Source organism: Tamandua tetradactyla, chromosome 19 (assembly GCF_023851605.1).
Source record: "Tamandua tetradactyla isolate mTamTet1 chromosome 19, mTamTet1.pri, whole genome shotgun sequence".
NCBI classification, from domain to species: domain Eukaryota; kingdom Metazoa; phylum Chordata; class Mammalia; order Pilosa; family Myrmecophagidae; genus Tamandua; species Tamandua tetradactyla.
The window spans coordinates 3052211-3069635 of NC_135345.1; the positions used below are offsets into that span (position 1 = coordinate 3052211).

General features: G+C 37.9%; 1 protein-coding gene, 1 non-coding gene and 1 pseudogene across 4 annotated transcripts in view; all 3 read left to right on the top strand.

Annotated features, from left to right (window-relative positions):
* GRK4 (G protein-coupled receptor kinase 4) overlaps positions 1-14621 on the top strand; it is a 188003-nt gene extending 173382 nt beyond the window's left edge. For 2 of the 3 annotated variants that reach the window (XM_077136282.1, XM_077136281.1), the window contains one exon: positions 13219-14621. In XM_077136282.1, the coding sequence (XP_076992397.1) occupies positions 13219-13269 (51 nt within the window). In that variant the 3' untranslated portion in view covers positions 13270-14621. The remainder of the gene's footprint in view (positions 1-13218) is intronic. The other variant, XM_077136280.1, reaches the window with a different exon arrangement.
* LOC143663775 (U2 spliceosomal RNA) lies at positions 4319-4509 on the top strand. Its single transcript, XR_013166159.1, has one exon. It is a non-coding gene; the product is annotated as a U2 spliceosomal RNA (small nuclear RNA).
* Positions 4556-7519, top strand: LOC143663446 (U2 small nuclear ribonucleoprotein B'' pseudogene; annotated as a pseudogene).
* Positions 14622-17425: the final 2804 nt, after the last annotated feature.

The following is a 17425-nucleotide window of genomic DNA, read 5'->3' on the forward strand; positions in this document are numbered from 1 at the left end:
TCCACGTATTTGTGAATTTTCTGGCACTCCGCCTATTGTTGATTTCCAACTTCATTCCTTTATGATCTGAGAAAGTGTTGTGTATGATTTCAGTCTTTTTAAATTTGTTAAGACTTGCTTTGTGACCCAGCATATGGTCTATCTTTGAGAATGATCCATGAGCACTTGAGAAAAAGGTGTATCCTGCTGTTGTGGGATGTAATGTCCTATAAATGTCTGTTAAGTCTAGCTCATTTATAGTAATATTCAGATTCTCTATTTCTTTATTGATCCTCTGTCTAGATGTTCTGTCCATTGATGAGAGTGGTGAATTGAAGTCTCCAACTATTATGGTATATGAGTCTATTTCCCTTTTCAGTGTTTGCAGTGTATTCCTCACGTATTTTGGGGCATTCTGGTTCGGTGCATAAATATTTATGATTGTTATGTCTTCTTGTTTAATTGTTCCTTTTATTAGTATATAGTGTCCTTCTTTGTCTCTTTTAACTGTTTTACATTTGAAGTCTAATTTGTTGGATATTAGTATAGCCACTCCTGCTCTTTTCTGGTTGTTATTTGCATGAAATATCTTTTCCCAACCTTTCACTTTCAACCTATGTTTATCTTTGGGTCTAAGATGTGTTTCCTGTAGACAGCAAATAGAAGGATCCTGTTTTTTAATCCATTCTGCCAATCTATGTCTTTTGATTGGGGAATTCAGTCCATTAACATGTAGAGTTATTACTGTTTGGATAATATTTTCCTCTACCATTTTGCCTTTTGTATTATATATATCACATCTGATTTTCCTTCTTTCTACAATCTTCTCCATACCTCTCTCTTCTGTCTTTTTGTATCTGACTCTAGTGCTCCCTTTAGTATTTCTTGCAGAGCTGGTCTCTTGGTCACAAATTCTCTCAGTGACTTTTTGTCTGAGAATGTTTTAATTTCTCCCTCATTTTTGAAGGACAATTTTGCTGGATATAGGAGTCTTGGTTGGCAGTTTTTCTCTTTTAGTAACTTAAATATATCATCCCACTGTCTTCTAGCTTCCATGGTTTCTGCTGAGAAATCTACACATAGTCTTATTGGGTTTCCCTTGTATGTGATGGATTGCTTCTCTCTCGCTGCTTTCAAGATCCTCTCTTTCTCTTTGACCTCTGACATTCTAACTAGTAAGTGTCTTGCAGAACGCCTATTTGGGTCTAATCTCTTTGGGGTGTGCTGCACTTCTTGGATCTGTAATTTTAGGTCTTTCATAAGAGTTGGGAAATTTTCAGTGATAATTTCTTTCATTAGTTTTTCTCCTCCTTTTCCCTTCTCTTCTCCTTCTGGGACACCCACAACACGTACATTTGTGTGGTTCATATTGTCCTTGAGTTCCCTGATACCCTGTTCAAATTTTTCCATTCTTTTCCGGATAGTTTCTGTTTCTTTTTGGAATTCAGATGTTCCATCCTCCAAATCACTAATTCTGTCTTCTGTCTCTTTAAATCTATCATTGTAGGTATCCATTGTTTTTTCCATCTTTTCTACCTTATCCTTCACTCCCATAAGTTCTGTGATTTGTTTTTTCAGTTTTTCTATTTCTTCTTTTTGTTCAGCCCATGTCTTCTTCATGTCCTCCCTCAATTTATCGATTTTATTTTTAAGAGGTTTTCCATTTCTGTTCGTATATTCAGCATTAGTTGTCTCAGCTCCTGTATCTCATTTGAACTATTGGTTTGTTCCTTTGACTGGGCCATGTTCTCAATCTTCTGAGCGTGGAGCGTTATCTTCTGCCTGCGTCTGGGCATTCAGTCAGATTTCCCTGCGTGTCGGACCCAACAAGGTTGTAAGATTTTTCTGTGAAATCTCTGGGTTCTGTTTTTCTTATCCTGCCCAGTAGGTGGCGCTCGTGGCACACGTTTGTCTCACGTGTTTGGAAGGGATCCCCCCGTCACCGTTCTCCGCGACCTGGGGATTTCCGATCCAATTCTCTCAGTTGGTCCGGGGGGCCGCGCATGGTGGGGGCGTCAGGCTCCGAGGCTTGAGGGCACCCTGTGACTCCTTTATTAATTCCCCTATTGGTGTTTGGTTGGACCCAGTCCCTGCCACTGTCGGAAATTCCCTCCTCTCCCTGGAGGGGTGTCGGTCGCCGGCCGCAGCGGCCCGGGGAATTTGCCACCGGACCAGGAAGCCACCCGCGGGGGAGGGGCGTTGGTCGCCGGCCGCCACGGCCTGGGGAATTTGCCACCGGACCAGGAAGCCACCCGCTGGGAGGGGCACCTGTCGCCGGCCACTGCGGCCTGGGGTATTCGCCACCTGACCAGGAAGCCGCCCGCGGGGGAGGGGCACCGGTTGCCGGCCACCGCAGCTTGGGTAGCCCTCTGATCCGAGACTCGTAGCCGGTCCAGGAAGCCGCCCGCAAAAGAGGGGCGCCAGCTGCTGCGGCTTGGGAAACTTGCCTCTCCGAGACTCTCAGCTGGCCCAGGAAGGAGGGAGGGAGGTACTCCGGCCGCCAGCTGCAGCTGCTGGGGGAGTTGTGCACCGCTCGGGGATCTCACCGCAGCAGAGTCTCGCAGTCAGTTTAGCCAGCCCAGACTGGGGTACGCTGTGTGTCCATTTCCTGCCGTGGCCCCGGAAGCTGTTCTGCACTGTTTCTGTTCACCTAGTAGTTGCTCTGGAGGAAGAACTAAGACGCACGTACCTTACTAAGCCGCCATCTTCTCTCATTCCCTTTAATGGGTTTTTAATTTCGTGTTTTATTATTCCATTTTATTTATTTATTTAAATTCCTCTTGCGTCTCGAAATTAATAATCACCAAAGAACCAGAGCTTTCACAAATATATGGACATTAAACAACACACTGTTAAATAATCTGTGGATCAAAGAAGAAATTACTAGAGAAATCGATAGATATCTGGAGACAAATGAGAATGAGAATGCAACAGTATCAGAATTTATGGGATGCAGCAAAGGCAGTCTGAGATGGAAATTTATTGCCCTAAATGCTGATATTAAAAAACAAGAACAGGCAGAAATTGAGGACAAAATTGCTCACCTGGAGAATTTAGAGAAAGAACAGCAAATTAACCCCAGTATAATCTACAACTTTGCTTCAGATTTTTCTGGATTTTCCACATATAGTATCATGTCATCTGCAAATAATAAGTTTTACTTCTTCTTTTCTAATTTGTATATCTTTTATTTCTTTTTCCTGCCTGACTGTGCTCACTAGAACTTCTAGTGCAATGTTGATTAATACTGTTGACAGAGGGCATCCTTGTCTCATTCCCGATCTTAGGGGGAAGACTTTCAACTTCTCACCATTGAATACAATGCTGGCTGTGAGTTTGTCATATATAACCTTTATCATATTGAGGAAGTCATCTTTGATTCCTACCTTTTGAAGGATTTTTATCAGAAAAGGATTTTGAATTTTGTCAGATGCTTTTTCAGCATCCATCAAGATGATCATGTGTTTTTTTCCTTTCAATTTGTTAATAAGCTGTGTTACATTAATTGATTTTCTTGTGTTGAAGCATCCTTGCACTCCTGGTATAAACCCCACTTGGTCGTGGTGTATAGTTCTTTTGATGTGTTGTTGAATTTGATTTGCCAGTATTTTGTTGAGAATTTTTGCGTCTGTGTTCATTAGGGAGATTGGGTCTTTACTTTTCCTTTCTTATAGCATCTTTACCTGGTTTTGGTATTATAGTAATGTTAGCTTCATAAAATGAGTTAGCTGTGAATCCACGTGGCCCTGGGCTTTTCTTTGTAGGAGGATTTTTGATGCATTGGAAACTTGTGATTAGATTATCTCTATAGAATTGTGGGTGTGACCTTTTGATTAAATGGAAATGTGACTCTACCCATTCCAGGTGGGTTTTTATTAATTTACTGGAGTCCTTTAAAAGAGGAAAAATTCTGGAGAGAATCAGAAATGACCAAAGCCTCAAAGTGGACAGAGAGAGCAGATGTAGATGCTTGGAGAGAAGCTGCTTCAGAGAACAGAGAAATTGATGTTTAGAGATGTGAGGAGCCCAGCAGACGTCACCATGATATGGTAAGCAAGCCAGAACCTGGAGAGAGTCAAGGGAAGCCAGGAGATGAAAGCCAACCTCAGAGAAGCAAAGTAAGGAACCCCCATAAGCACAGAGGTTGAAAGCAGTGGAGCCCAAGAGCAGGGGACCAGCAGATGCCAGCCACGTGCCTTCCCAGTTGAGAGAGATGTACCTGACCCCTCGGCCTTTCTTGAGTGAAGGTAGCCTCTGTTGGTGCCTTAATTTGGGCACTCACACTCTTAGAACTGTAAACTTATAACCTATTCAATTCCACTTTTTAAAAGCCGTTCCAATCGCTTCTCGGCCTTTTAGCTAAGATCAAGTGTAGTATCTGTTCTTATCAGTTTAATATCTGATACGTCCTCTATCTGAGGGCAATATATTAAATGGATTTTTGGAGTTAGGAGATGGAATAGGAGCTTGCTCCGTCCACTCCATACATCGACCTGGTATTGCAGTGTTTCCAGGAATGATGCACCCCTCTCGGGGGAACAATAAATGTATAAAGTCAAAAAAAAAAAAAAAAGAGCCATTCCAATTCTGGTATATCGCATTCTGGCAGGGATATGGGGGGAAACAACTATAAATGCATTCTATGGCCATAGTTAACAAGAAGACATCAACAGTACCACAGCACTACAAGGGCAACTAATTGCGGGAGAGGAATAAATGATAAGAGGTAGTTTTGATTAATAGTTGGTGAGGCTGTGTTTGTCTCTCTGGACCAATGAAAATTGTCTGATTGAGAGTGCTACTGATTGTACAACCAAGTAAAGATAACTAAGGCATGGTTTGTTTGTTTTGGACATTATCTGTGATGCCCAATAGATGGAGGGAGCCGAAGGGTACAGTGACCAAGAAGCAGAATGGCGAATTGTGATACATTTCTATGATGTAATATGGTGCAGCTACAAAATGAAAGGACATCAAGAGGCACACAACAAACTGAATAAACCTTGGGGACAATGTGTGGTGCAAAATAAGCCAGAAACAAAAGAACAAATATGCTAAGGTTTCTTTGAGAAAATACATATAAGAAAATAGAAGCCTAGATTGTTAGCCCTTAAAGCAGCCACACTTAATCTGAAGTTGTAAATGTATATCTAGATTCTGAGACACTGAACTATATATATATCAGCTGGTATTTCCCTGGAGCTCTGAATAACTCTGTGGCACCTAAGACCCAGAAATGGAGCCCTGCAGCCCTGAAAGTTAGTATAGCTACATACAATAACAGTTAAAGTAACTGAAAAAGACATCAGGCCCCAATTAGAGTTAAAAAATAAAGCCTAGAGACAGCATAGGCCTCAGGGTATTTAGACAATTTATACAAAACCATGGATATCAGACCCAATCATACAATTTATATTAACAATATGAATGACAAAATTGAAAAAGAAGAATTGAAGAGATCCCTATATGCCCTGTTTTCTCAGTTTGGCCATGTGGTAGCTTTAAAGACTATGAAGATGAGGGGGCAGACCTGTATTATATTTAAGGAACTGGGCTCATCCACCAACGTCTTGAGACAGTTACAGGAATTTCCATGTAACCGGAAATTACATAACATGTAATTTACATGTTATGGTAAACCAATGCAAATCCAATATGCAAAAAAGATCCTGATAATATCTAAAATGCATGGCACATTTGCTGACCAAGAAAAGAAAAAGGCCAAAAGTGTGGAACAGACTGCACTGCAACAACTGCAAACAAAAACACTGGTCTGGGAATGCCAAGTTCAACTAATACCCAAGGAAATACAACACCAAATCCTCAGGTTCTAGATTATCCTCCAAACTATATTTTATTTCTTAATAGCTTACTAGAAGAGACTAACAAGATGATGTTATCCATACTGTTTAATCAGTTCCCTGGTTTTATTAAGGAAGTCCATTTGGTAACTGGAAGACATGACATTGCTTTTGTTGAATTTGAAAATGATGGGCAGGATGGTGCTGCCAGGGATGTACTATAAGGATTTAAGATCACACCATTCCATGCCATGAAGATCACCTATGCCAAGAAATGACATTTGGGGCAGTCTTCTTTCAAGGACTTGGTGTTATTTATAGTGTTTTTTTAAATAATATTTTGGTCAAGCCATTTTTTCCCCAATTTTCAGTGGATTTATTTGTTGCAAAATACTGTATCCTTAAATATTTTCTCATATATCTGTCTTTGTTCCTTTCTTAATAAATATTTTTATTGACAAATCTTCACACACAGTCCATACGTGATATACAATCAGTGGCTCACAATATCATTACATAGTTGTGTATTCATTACCATGATCATTTTTAGAAAATTTACATCACTACAGAAAAAGAAATAAAAAGAAAAAACTCATACTTCCCATACTCCTTATACCTCCCTTTCACTGACCACTAGTTCAATCTACCCAATTTATTTTACCCTTTATCCCCCTATTATTAAATAATTTTTATCCATATTTTTTTACTCATCTGTTCATATAAAAAGAGCATCAGACATAGGTTTCCACAATCACACAGTCACATTGTAAAAGTTATATCATTATACAATCATCTTTAAGGATCAGGGCTAGTGGAACACAGCTCACCAGTTTCAGGTACTTCCCTTCAGCCACTCCAATATACCATAAACTTAAAAGGGATATTTATATAATGCATAAGAATAACCTCCCCTCTGGAAAAACTTGTTAATTTTTTCAGGTCAATAGGTCCATTTGTTCCAAAAATTATTCCTTCATCACCATGGCTTAGAATTACACAAAACTGCTCCTTTTGCTCTGATCTTCTTTAGAAACATTTACAACAATTCCATAATTGCTTCTTGTGTCAGATCATTTTTATTCCTGACTTCATATTTCAAGTTTCTTAATGTTTCCCTGAGGTTTGCTGCAACTGTATCTGTTCCAGACCGAGATGCCATTCCAGTACTTTCATGAAAGCTTTTATTATTAATTGTTATACATAAACCCATTCAGGATAATCCATTTTGTAACTGCTGTCCAGGGATATTCCAGAGTCCATTGATTTGCTTCCATGGAAGATCTTTGTTTCCAAACTTTTAATGGATTTCAAATCCACTGAGTTTTCAGCGTTCCCCGTGCTATTCTCTAGTTGCCTCTAAAGGAAAGGTGAAGCCTTTGCAGGATGACCTCTGGGAATTTTATACTTCAGTCAGAGAAGTCTTTCTGTGCAAGGAGTCTTTCTTCCCGCCCCCAGCCGAGGTCCTGAAATGACTTTCTTTGCTCCACTTGTAACGAGTTGAGTTCTGCAAACCGCAGCAGGAAGAGGCCAGTGCCCAAGCCTCTGTCATTCTTTTAAATGTGGATGTCCTGTTCCTCCAGCACCAATTACTGCAGAGGCTGTTCTGTCCCATTTGAGTGGACTGGGCTGCCTTGTCAAAAATTGATTGGCATACAGTTGTTCGTAATATCCTCTTAAGATCTTTTTTATTTCTTCAGGGTCTGTGGTAATTACACCTCCCTTCTCATTTGTGATTTTATTTGCATCTTCTCTCTTTTTGACTTTGTCATTCAAGCTAAGGGTTTGACAATCTTAATGATCTCAAACAACCAAGTTTTGGCTTTATTGATTTTACTGTTTTTTTTTTGTTATTGTTGTTGTTCTCCGTTTCATTTATTTCTGCTTTAATCTTTATTTCTTTCCTTCTGCTTGCTTTGGGATTAGTTTGCTGCTCTTTCTCTAGTTTTTTTTTTTTTCAGTTGTTCTGTTAGAACTTTGTTTTAGTTCTTTTTTCCTATTTAATGTAGACATTTAGAGATATAAATTTCCCTCTCAGCACCACCTTCACTGAATCCCATAAGTTTTTGTTGTTTTTTTTCCGTTCTACATATATATTCAGTAATTCTCAATATCATCACATAGTTGCATATTCATCATTTCTTAGAACATTTGCATCAATCCAGAAAAAGAAATAAAAAGACAACAAAAAAAGAAATAAAAGAATAATAGAAAAAAAGATTATGCATACCATACCCCTCATTCCTCACCCCTATATATCACTAGCATTTCAAACTAAATTTATTTTAACATTTTTTCCCCTTATTATTTATTTTTATTCCATATGTTCTATTCGTTTCTTGACAAGGTAGATAAAAGGAGCATCAGACACAAGGTTTTCACAGTCACACAGTCACATTGTGACAGCTATATCATTCAATCATCCTCAAGAAACATGGCTACTGGAACATAGCTCTACATTTTCAGGCAGTTCCCTCCAGCCTCTCCATTACATCTTGAATAACAAGATGATATCTACTTAATGCATAAGAATAACCCCCAGGACAACCTCTTGACTCTGTTTGGAATCTCTCAGCCACTGACACTTTGTCTCATTTCACTCTTCCCGCTTTTGGTGGAGAAGGTTTTCTCAATCCCTTGATGCTAAGTCTCAGCTCATTCTAGGGTGAATCCCATAAGTTTTGATATGTTGTGTTACTGTTTTCATTTGCTTCAAGATGTTTACTGATTTCTCTTGCAGTTTTTTCTTTGACCCACTGATTGTGTGAGAGTGTTTTGTTTAGCTTCCATATATTTGTGAATATTCAATTTCTCCATCTGTATTGATTTTTTCCATTTCTTTCATTATATCAGAGAAAGTGCTTCATATAATTTCAATCTTTTTAAGTTTGTCAAAACTGGTTTTGTGTCCCCCAGCATGTGGTCTATCCTGAAGAATGTTCCATGAGCATTTGAGAAGAAGGAATATCCTACTGTTTTGAGGTACAGTGTTCTATTTAGGTCTGTCACATCTAGTTCATTTATCATGTTATTTAAGTTCTCTGTTTCCTTATGATCCTCTGCTTTGATGTTTCATCTGTTGAGGACAGTGATGTGTTGAACTCTCCCACTATCATTGCAGAGATCTCTATTACTGTCTTCAGTTTTGCCAGTGTTTGCCTCACGTGCTTTGGGGAACCTTAATTAGGTACATAAATATTTATTATTTCATTTCTCCTTCATGAATTGTCCCTTTTATTAATATATAATGTCCTTCTTTGTCTCATAACATTTTTGCATTTAAAGCTATTTGTTTCTTGCTTACTGCTTGTGTGGAATATCTTTCACTTCCAACCTATTTATATTTTTGGTTCTTGAATGACTCTCTTTCCATCAGCATAGAGATGGACCACATTTTTTTTCCATCTGTTCTGCCAATCTGTATCTTTTGATTGAGGAGCTTAATCCATTAGCATTCAGTGTTATTACTGTAAAGGCAGTACTTCAACCAAAGCACAAGCAGCAAAAGAAAAAACTCTATCAATGGGACCTCCTCAAGGCTGAATATTTCCTTGTCAAATAACTTCGTTAAGAAAGTAAAAAGGCAGCCTACTCAAGGGAAGAATATATTTGGAAACCACATATCCAATAGGGATTTATTATCCAGAATATATAAAGAATTCTTAACAACTGAACAACAAAAAGACAACCCAATTAATAAGTGATCAGAAGGCATGGATAGACTCTTTTCCAAATAAGAAATAAAAATGGCTAAAAAGACTGTGGAAAGAGGCTCAGCTTCACTAAATGAGTGGTTTGAAGATGTTATATAACCTAGAAAAGGTACTTCTTTTAATCCATTTCTTTGAGTGCAGCCCCGTTGTAGGTGGGACCTTTTGGTTAGGTTTTGTTTTGTTTTGTTCTTTTCAATTGCAGTGTGACCCACACCATTTAAGGTGGGTCTTGATCCTTTATGAAAGGATAAAAGACAGAACAAGCTAAGAGAGTTATGAGAAGTCCTAGAGAAGCTGAGAGATAAGGACACACACAGAGAACCTAAGGGAGGAAGCTACTGAAGCCAGAAGTTGAAAGCAGTGAAACCTGGGACAGAAGGGCCAGCAAGTAGCACCCATTCTTGATAAAAATATTTAGAAAACTAGGAATACAAGGAACCTTCCTAACCTGATAAAGGACATATATAAAAAATACAGCAAGCATATTCAGTGGTGAAATACTGGAAGCTTTCTCTTTAAAATCAGGATTAAGACAAATGTGCCCACAGTCACCACTGTTATTCACATTGTACTGGAATTTCTAGCCAGACCAATTAAGCAAGAAAAATAAATAAAAGACACCCAAATTGAAAAGAAAGAAGTAAAGCTTTCACTATTTGGAGATGACACGATCCTATACATAAAAAGTCCAAAAAAAATCTACAGCAAAGTCACTAAAGCTAATAAACAATTTAATCCAATTGGTGGATACAATCTCAACATGCAAAAATCAGTAATGCTTCCATACACTGGTGATGAATAATCTTGTAGAGGAAACAAGGGGAAAAAATCCATTTACAATAGCAACTAAAAGAATCAAACATCTAGGTATAAATTTAACCATGGATATACTTTTACACAGAAAACTGAAAAACATTGCTAAAATAAGTCAAACAAGATCTAAATAAATGGAAGGACTATTTCCATGTTCATGAACTAGAATACTAAATATTGTTAGGATGTCAGTTATACCCAAAGCAATTTACAAATTCAACACACTCTCCTTCAACTTTCTAATAGCCTTCTTTGCAGAAATGGAATAGTCAATCTGCTGGTTTGAAACTATCATGTACCCCAGAAAAGCCATGTTTTAATCCCGATCCAATCTTGTGGGGCCAGACGTGTTGTTTAGGGTAGAAAACTTTGATTGGATTGTTTCCATGAAAATATGACTCACCCAGTTGTGGGTGTGACCTTTTGGTTAGATTATTTCCATGGAGATGTGACACACCCAGTTGTGGGTAGGGCCTTTTGATTAGATGGAGATGTGACTCCACCCACTCAAAGTGGGTCTTGATTAGTTTGTTAGAGTCCTTTAAAAGAAACATTTTGGAGAAACCTCAGATGCAGATACTTGGAGAGCAAAAGCAACAGAGTGGACAGAGCCCACAAAAGACCCAGATTTTTTGAGATATAGGGCCCAGCAGATGCCAGCCACATGCCTTCCCAGCTGACAGTAAGGCATTTCTAAGCAAGTATTAACCATTTTATCAAGAAGGAATAAATTAGCCTGAAACAGAGAAGTAGTTGCTGGAGGTCACAGACCTAGGAAATGATGGTGTCAAAATTTGAACCAATGCATCTGGGTGCACAGAGGTGTTCCAGATGGCATCAGTCTTTCTTGTGTGAAGTTAACCTCTTGTTGGTGCCTTAATGTGGATGTATTCATAGCCTTAGTACTATAAACCTGTAATGCAATAAGTTCCCTTTTTAAGAGCTGTTCCATTTCTAGTATATTGCATTCTGGCAGCATTAACAAACTAATATATCACTCATCAGATTTATATGAAAATGTAAGAGACCCAAGTAACAAAGCCATCCCAAAGAAAAGACCAAAGTTGGAGGACTCATACTTCACAATTTTAAAATTTATTACACTGCTTGGTAATCAGACAGCATCATACTGCCACAAGGACAGACATATACACCAGTGGAATCGAACTGAGGGTTCATAAATAAACCCTTGTATGGCCAATTGATTTTCGCAAAGGTGTCAAGTCCACTCAACTGAGAAAGAATTGTCTCTTCAACAAATGGGGCTGGTAAATCTGGATCTCCATATGAAGAAGAAGGAATGTGGACTTCTACCTTATACCATACACGAAACTTAACTCAAAATGGATCAAAGACCTTTAAATATAGGTACAAAAACTGTAAGACTCCTAGAAGAAAATATAGGAAAGTTTACCAAAATCATGAGCAACAAAACAAAAAAAATAAATGGGATTTGATCAAAATTCAAAACTTTTATGCATTAAAGGACTTTATCATGAAAGTAAAAAGACAACTTACAGAGTGGGAGAAAATATTTAGAAAGCACATATATAATAAGGGTCTAATTTTCAGCACATATAAAGAATGTCAAGTTGAAATAACTCAACAAGAAAAAGACAGTCAATATAAAAAAATGGGAAAAAGACTTGAATCAACATTTCTTCAAAGGAAATATACAAATGGCCAATAAGCACAGGCAAAGATGCTCAATATCATTAGCCTTCAGGGAAATGCAAATCAAAACCTCAATGAGATAATATTTCAAGCCCATTAAAACGGCTACTATAAAAAATGATAACAAGTGTTGGAAAGGATGTGGAGAAATAGGGAACACTCTTTCATTGTTGATGGAATTGTGAAGTGGTACAGTTGCTGTGGAATTGAGTGGCATTTCCTCAGAAAGTTAAACATAGAATTGTCATATGACCAAGCAATCCCACTTCTAGGTATATATCCAAAAGAACTGAAAGCAGGTACTTGAATAGACATTTGCACATCAATATTCATAGCAACATTCTTCACAGTTGCCAAAAGACAGAAGCAGCCCAAGTTGTCCATTCAACAAAGGAATGGTTAAGCAAAATGTGATATAATCATCAATGAAATATTATTCAGCCATAAAAAGGAATGAAGTTCTGATATATGTGACAACATTGATGAACCTTGAAGACATCATGTTGAGTGAAATAAGCCAGCCACCAAAGGAAATATATTATGTGATCTCACTGATATGAAATAATTAGAAGAAAATATTTCATAATCAGAAACCAGAATATAGGTTATTAAGGGCTTAATCAAATTAAGCCTAGTCAGAACCTGAATTGGTGCACAGTTTCTCTGTGAATGATGGAAGAATTTAGTAATAGATGGTGGTGATGGTAACACAACACTGTGAATGTAATTAACACCACCGAGATACATATTTGAATGTGGTTAGAAGGGGAAATTTAGGTTATATGTAGGTAAATAGAATAGTATTTTTAAAAAAATACATAGAACTGTGAAACAGAAACAGTGAATGCTAATGTAAACCGGACTGTAGTTAATATAATAATATTGTTTCATCAGTTGTGACAAATTGCACACAAAGTATTAATAATAGAGAAAACTGTGCTTGAGGGTTTGTATATCTGGTCTCTGCACTCTGGCAATGACTTTTCTGTAAATGAACTTCTCTAATGTATTTATATATGTATACATACATACATATATATAATATGTATATGTATGTATGCATATATATGATATATATATGTATAATATATATGTGTGTGTGTGTGTATACACATATATTTATATATAACTGATGAATCCCATATGAGATCTGTGGTTGAGTCATTAGTATTGTGCCAAATACACAATACACACCTGCTGGTGTGGTGCATAGGCCTGACACTGTTGTGCATGTGTTGCAGGGTTGCGTCAGCTCCAGCTCCAGTGAGGACGTGGTTGCCATGCCATGCTGAGCCATTCTATGTGGAACCTGCAAAGTTCAGCCTCAACGCCCAGGGGGAGACGGGCTCCACATTCCATCAGGACCGACTGTAATAAACACGTACTACATATTTTTAAACTTGCCTTATGAGTTCACAGATCTTTGTACATTAATACGTAATTACCTTTTCACTAAAATCACAATGAAGGAAAAGCCACTCGAGTAAGTACCAGATGATGCAAGAAGCTCCCAGGAATGGACACTTGTGCACTGCGATCTGCCTCCACCTGTGCCCCAGACAGGGGGCACAAGTGGCCTGGGTGGAAAACTTTTCCCAGGGTCATGTGGGATGAATGCCAGCATCAGCCCAGGGCATGTGTGATGGTCAGGATGCTGGGCCCTCGCCCCTGGGATTTCTCGAAATACACTTCAGGGGGACCAAAGTTCAAGGCAAGGGAGAGGGCTGGTTTGGGTCTTACATTTGCCCAGGGCATCATTGTTTGAAAGTCTGCTCATTGCCAGTCCCTGTGAGTCTCCAGAGACAGGTATGACCCTACCTTGCTTTACTTACTAAGACTTCTACCTTCCTGAGGCTCATGACTCGGCAACTGGTTTTAGGTTTTTGTTTTTTTTCAATGAGATGAAGCATTTATTAGTCCAGTGTAAGCTACATAGTAAGCTCTTAAGACATGCCTGCTGCTTTCATTATGGGAGACAGCTGCAGGCAGCAGTGTACACGTTTTAGAATTTTTTAAATTGTTGACACTGCATTAGTGTGGTACCTTTGTCACAGTTGATGAAAGAATATTGAAAAAGCACTATTAACTGTAGTTTATAATTTACATTAGATGTATTTTTCCCATATACCACCCTATTATTAAAACCTTGTATCAGCGTCACACATTGTTATAATTCATGGAAGAACATTCTTACACTTGTGTTATTACACTCAGTCCAACGTTCACAACAGGCTTCAGTGTGTTACACAGTTCCATGTGGTATCTCTAACTTTCATTCTAGTAACATACACGACCCCAAATTTCTCCTTTTTGAATGGGTTGCCCTTTCACTTTTGTGACAAAGTCACAAGGTCCTACGTATTTTTTCTTTCATTGCTTCTGCTTTGGGTGTAAAGTCTAAGAAACCATTGCGTACCACAAGATCTTTTTTTTTTCAATATTTTTATTGAGAAATCTTCACAGACATGGTGTACATGGTATACAATCAGTGGCTCACAGTAACATCACATAGTTATGTATTCATCACCATAATCATTTTTTAGAATATTTGCTTCACTCCAGAAAAAAATAAAAAGAAAAAAGAAAAACTCATACATACCATATACCTTACCCCTCCCTCTCATTGACCTCTAGTATTTCCATCTACCCAATTTATTTTACCATTTGTCCCCCCTATTATTTATTTTTTATCCATTTTTTTTTACTCATCTGTCCATACCCTGGATAAAAGCATCAGACACAGGGTTTTCACAATCACATACATGGTGAAAACTATATAATTTTACAACCATCTTCAAGAAACATGGCTACTGGAACACAGTTCTGCAGTTTCAGGTACTTCCCTCTAGCCTCTGCAATACACCACACACTAAAAAGGGATAGCTGTATTATGCATAAGAATAACCTGCAGGGTAACCTCTCCGCTCTGAAATCTCTCATCCATTGAAACTTTATTTTGTCCCATTTCTCTCTTCTACCACAAGATCTTGAAGACTGTTTCCCTGATTTTCTTCTAGGAGTTTTAAGTCCTTATATTTAGGTCTTTGACCTATTTTGAGTTAATGTTTATATATAGAGTGTGATAGGGATCCTCTCTCATTCTTTTGCTCATGAATATATCCAGTTGTCCAAGCACCAGGGAAAGATACCTTAATTCAAGGAAGGGCGATGCATCTGCAACACGTCTGTAAACTGGGAAGGTACCCTGGACCATGGTTTACCAAGGAAGTGTTAATGGACATTTGAAGAGCAGATCAACCCAGTAGGTTTTAAACTTTCCAGAACATAGAAAAAGTAAAAAATTAAACTTCTCTCTCCTCTTTATAAAACAAGTATGAATTTATATCAAAATTTTAGAAAGACCTTATATAGAAAATTCATTTATAAATATTAATGCAAACACCTTATGAAAATAGCAAATAATCTAGGAACATATTCAATAACAATAAAACATCTAGTCATGTTTATTTCAATAATATAGGGATGGTTCTATATTAGGAAATACAGTAATATATTAAATCAAGTTAGTATACTGAGGTAAAAATTAAGATTATTTTCTCAACTGTTATAAAAATATTTGAAGAAAGTCAGTACCCATTTTTCTTGAAGTCAGCAAAATAAATCAATGAGTACTTCTTTAGTATGAGAAATATATTAGCCTGGAAGCCACCATTTTACTTGAGGGTATACAATGGAAGCATTCATATTAAAATGAGAAATAAGAGGGGTGTACAGGTAGTTCAGTGGTAGAATTCTTTCCTGCCATGTGGGAGACCCAGGTTCAATTCTTGGCCCATGCACCTCCCAACAACCCCCTCCAAAAAAATTCAACAAATGATGCTGCAATAACAGGATAGTCAAATGGAAAAAGAATGAAATGTGATCCCTACCATACAGTATACCAAAAAAATCAGCAATAAGACAAGGAAGCCCCCTTTTGACATTCTGTTCAATATTTATTGGAGGAACTTCCACATTCATTAATCTTGAGCTAAGTAATACAGATTTACCTCACTGCTGAATAACTAATAAAATGACAAAATATAATCATTAATAGATTAACAACTTTCACGGGCGAAGAAAGGATGGGAACTCATAAGCCAAATACTAGGGCTGCTCCTGCTTTCAGTATTTGCTGATATTGATAAACAACCTGAGAGGCTGAGCCCAGCCTCTTGGAACAGAGGAATAATATGAAGTCCAGGGCATGCCAATACTGAGGTTGCAGAAATTTATTTTCCACTCTGGGATGTACCCTGAGGGATTGCTCTCTAGGAATAAGGGTGAACCAGGAGTTGAAAAGGTCACATAAATGTGGTTGGGGTGGTCAATGTGGATTAAGATGGCTGAGGACCTAGTGCTGCCAATGTGAATAGTTTTTTGGAAGAAGAGAATATCTTAACCTTGAAGTTCTATAATTATTTTTCAAATTCATTGTCCAGTTTACAAAGATAACTAGCAACATGAGACTAGGCCCTTGAATAAGCGGAAATTTCAGACACTAGCAACATGCCCTCAGAAGCTCTAAAATATAGAAATATGAGAATAATATCTTAAACAATGATGTTTACTATGTTCAAGGATAAAACTGCAAGCCTTGAAAATGTTGGCAGGTAATTAGAAACTATAAAAAGTGACACAAATACTCTACAGACAAGTATAATTTCTAGTACTGAAACCTACAAAAATCTGTAACAATGGTTAAATAAGGGTTTGACACTAGAAACAGATGAAAAGAGAATTAGGAAACTTGAAGATGTCTGTTGAAATTATCCAGAATAAAGCAGTGAGAGGCAAAAGAACAGGAAATATTTACTGTATAGGTTCCATATAAATTCCAAAAAGTCAAAGTGTATTGGTGCCAAGGAGTTTATTTCTTCACAGCAAACTGTTGGGCCGTTAGCCCAAAAGCCCACTGGTGTCAAATTCAAGTTCTTACACATTCAATTGCTTTAGAAATAGTCCAAATGAGAGAAATTTCTAATCATTTAGAGCGGCTCTTTTCACACCCCAAGAAAGTGCACTCAACGTCTGCTATGCATAGACCCTGGAGGCTATGTAAGACTGCAAGCCTCTTTTGTATTGGCGCTCTCTGACCTAGAGACTCTATCATGCTGCCTGAGTGACATCTCCTAAAATATAAACCCTCCTTCTAATTCCCCTCTTCTCCAGGAGTTTCCTTTGCCTTACTCCCAATTTTTAGTGGTCTTTTTGGAAGGTCTCCACTGAAAGGGAACACATTTCCCAGGCAACCTGGCAAAGCACTGTCCCCCAAATAGTTGGTGTAATACTGCCCTCTAGAGGCCAAATATTTTTCTTGATTGGCTCAGAAATTTTCAAACTCACTACAATAGGATGATTGGGGAATAATTTAATGCACATTTATGTGGAGTGCCAGGAAGAGAGAAAGGGAGAATGGGGAAGAATCCATACTCTGAAAGATAATTT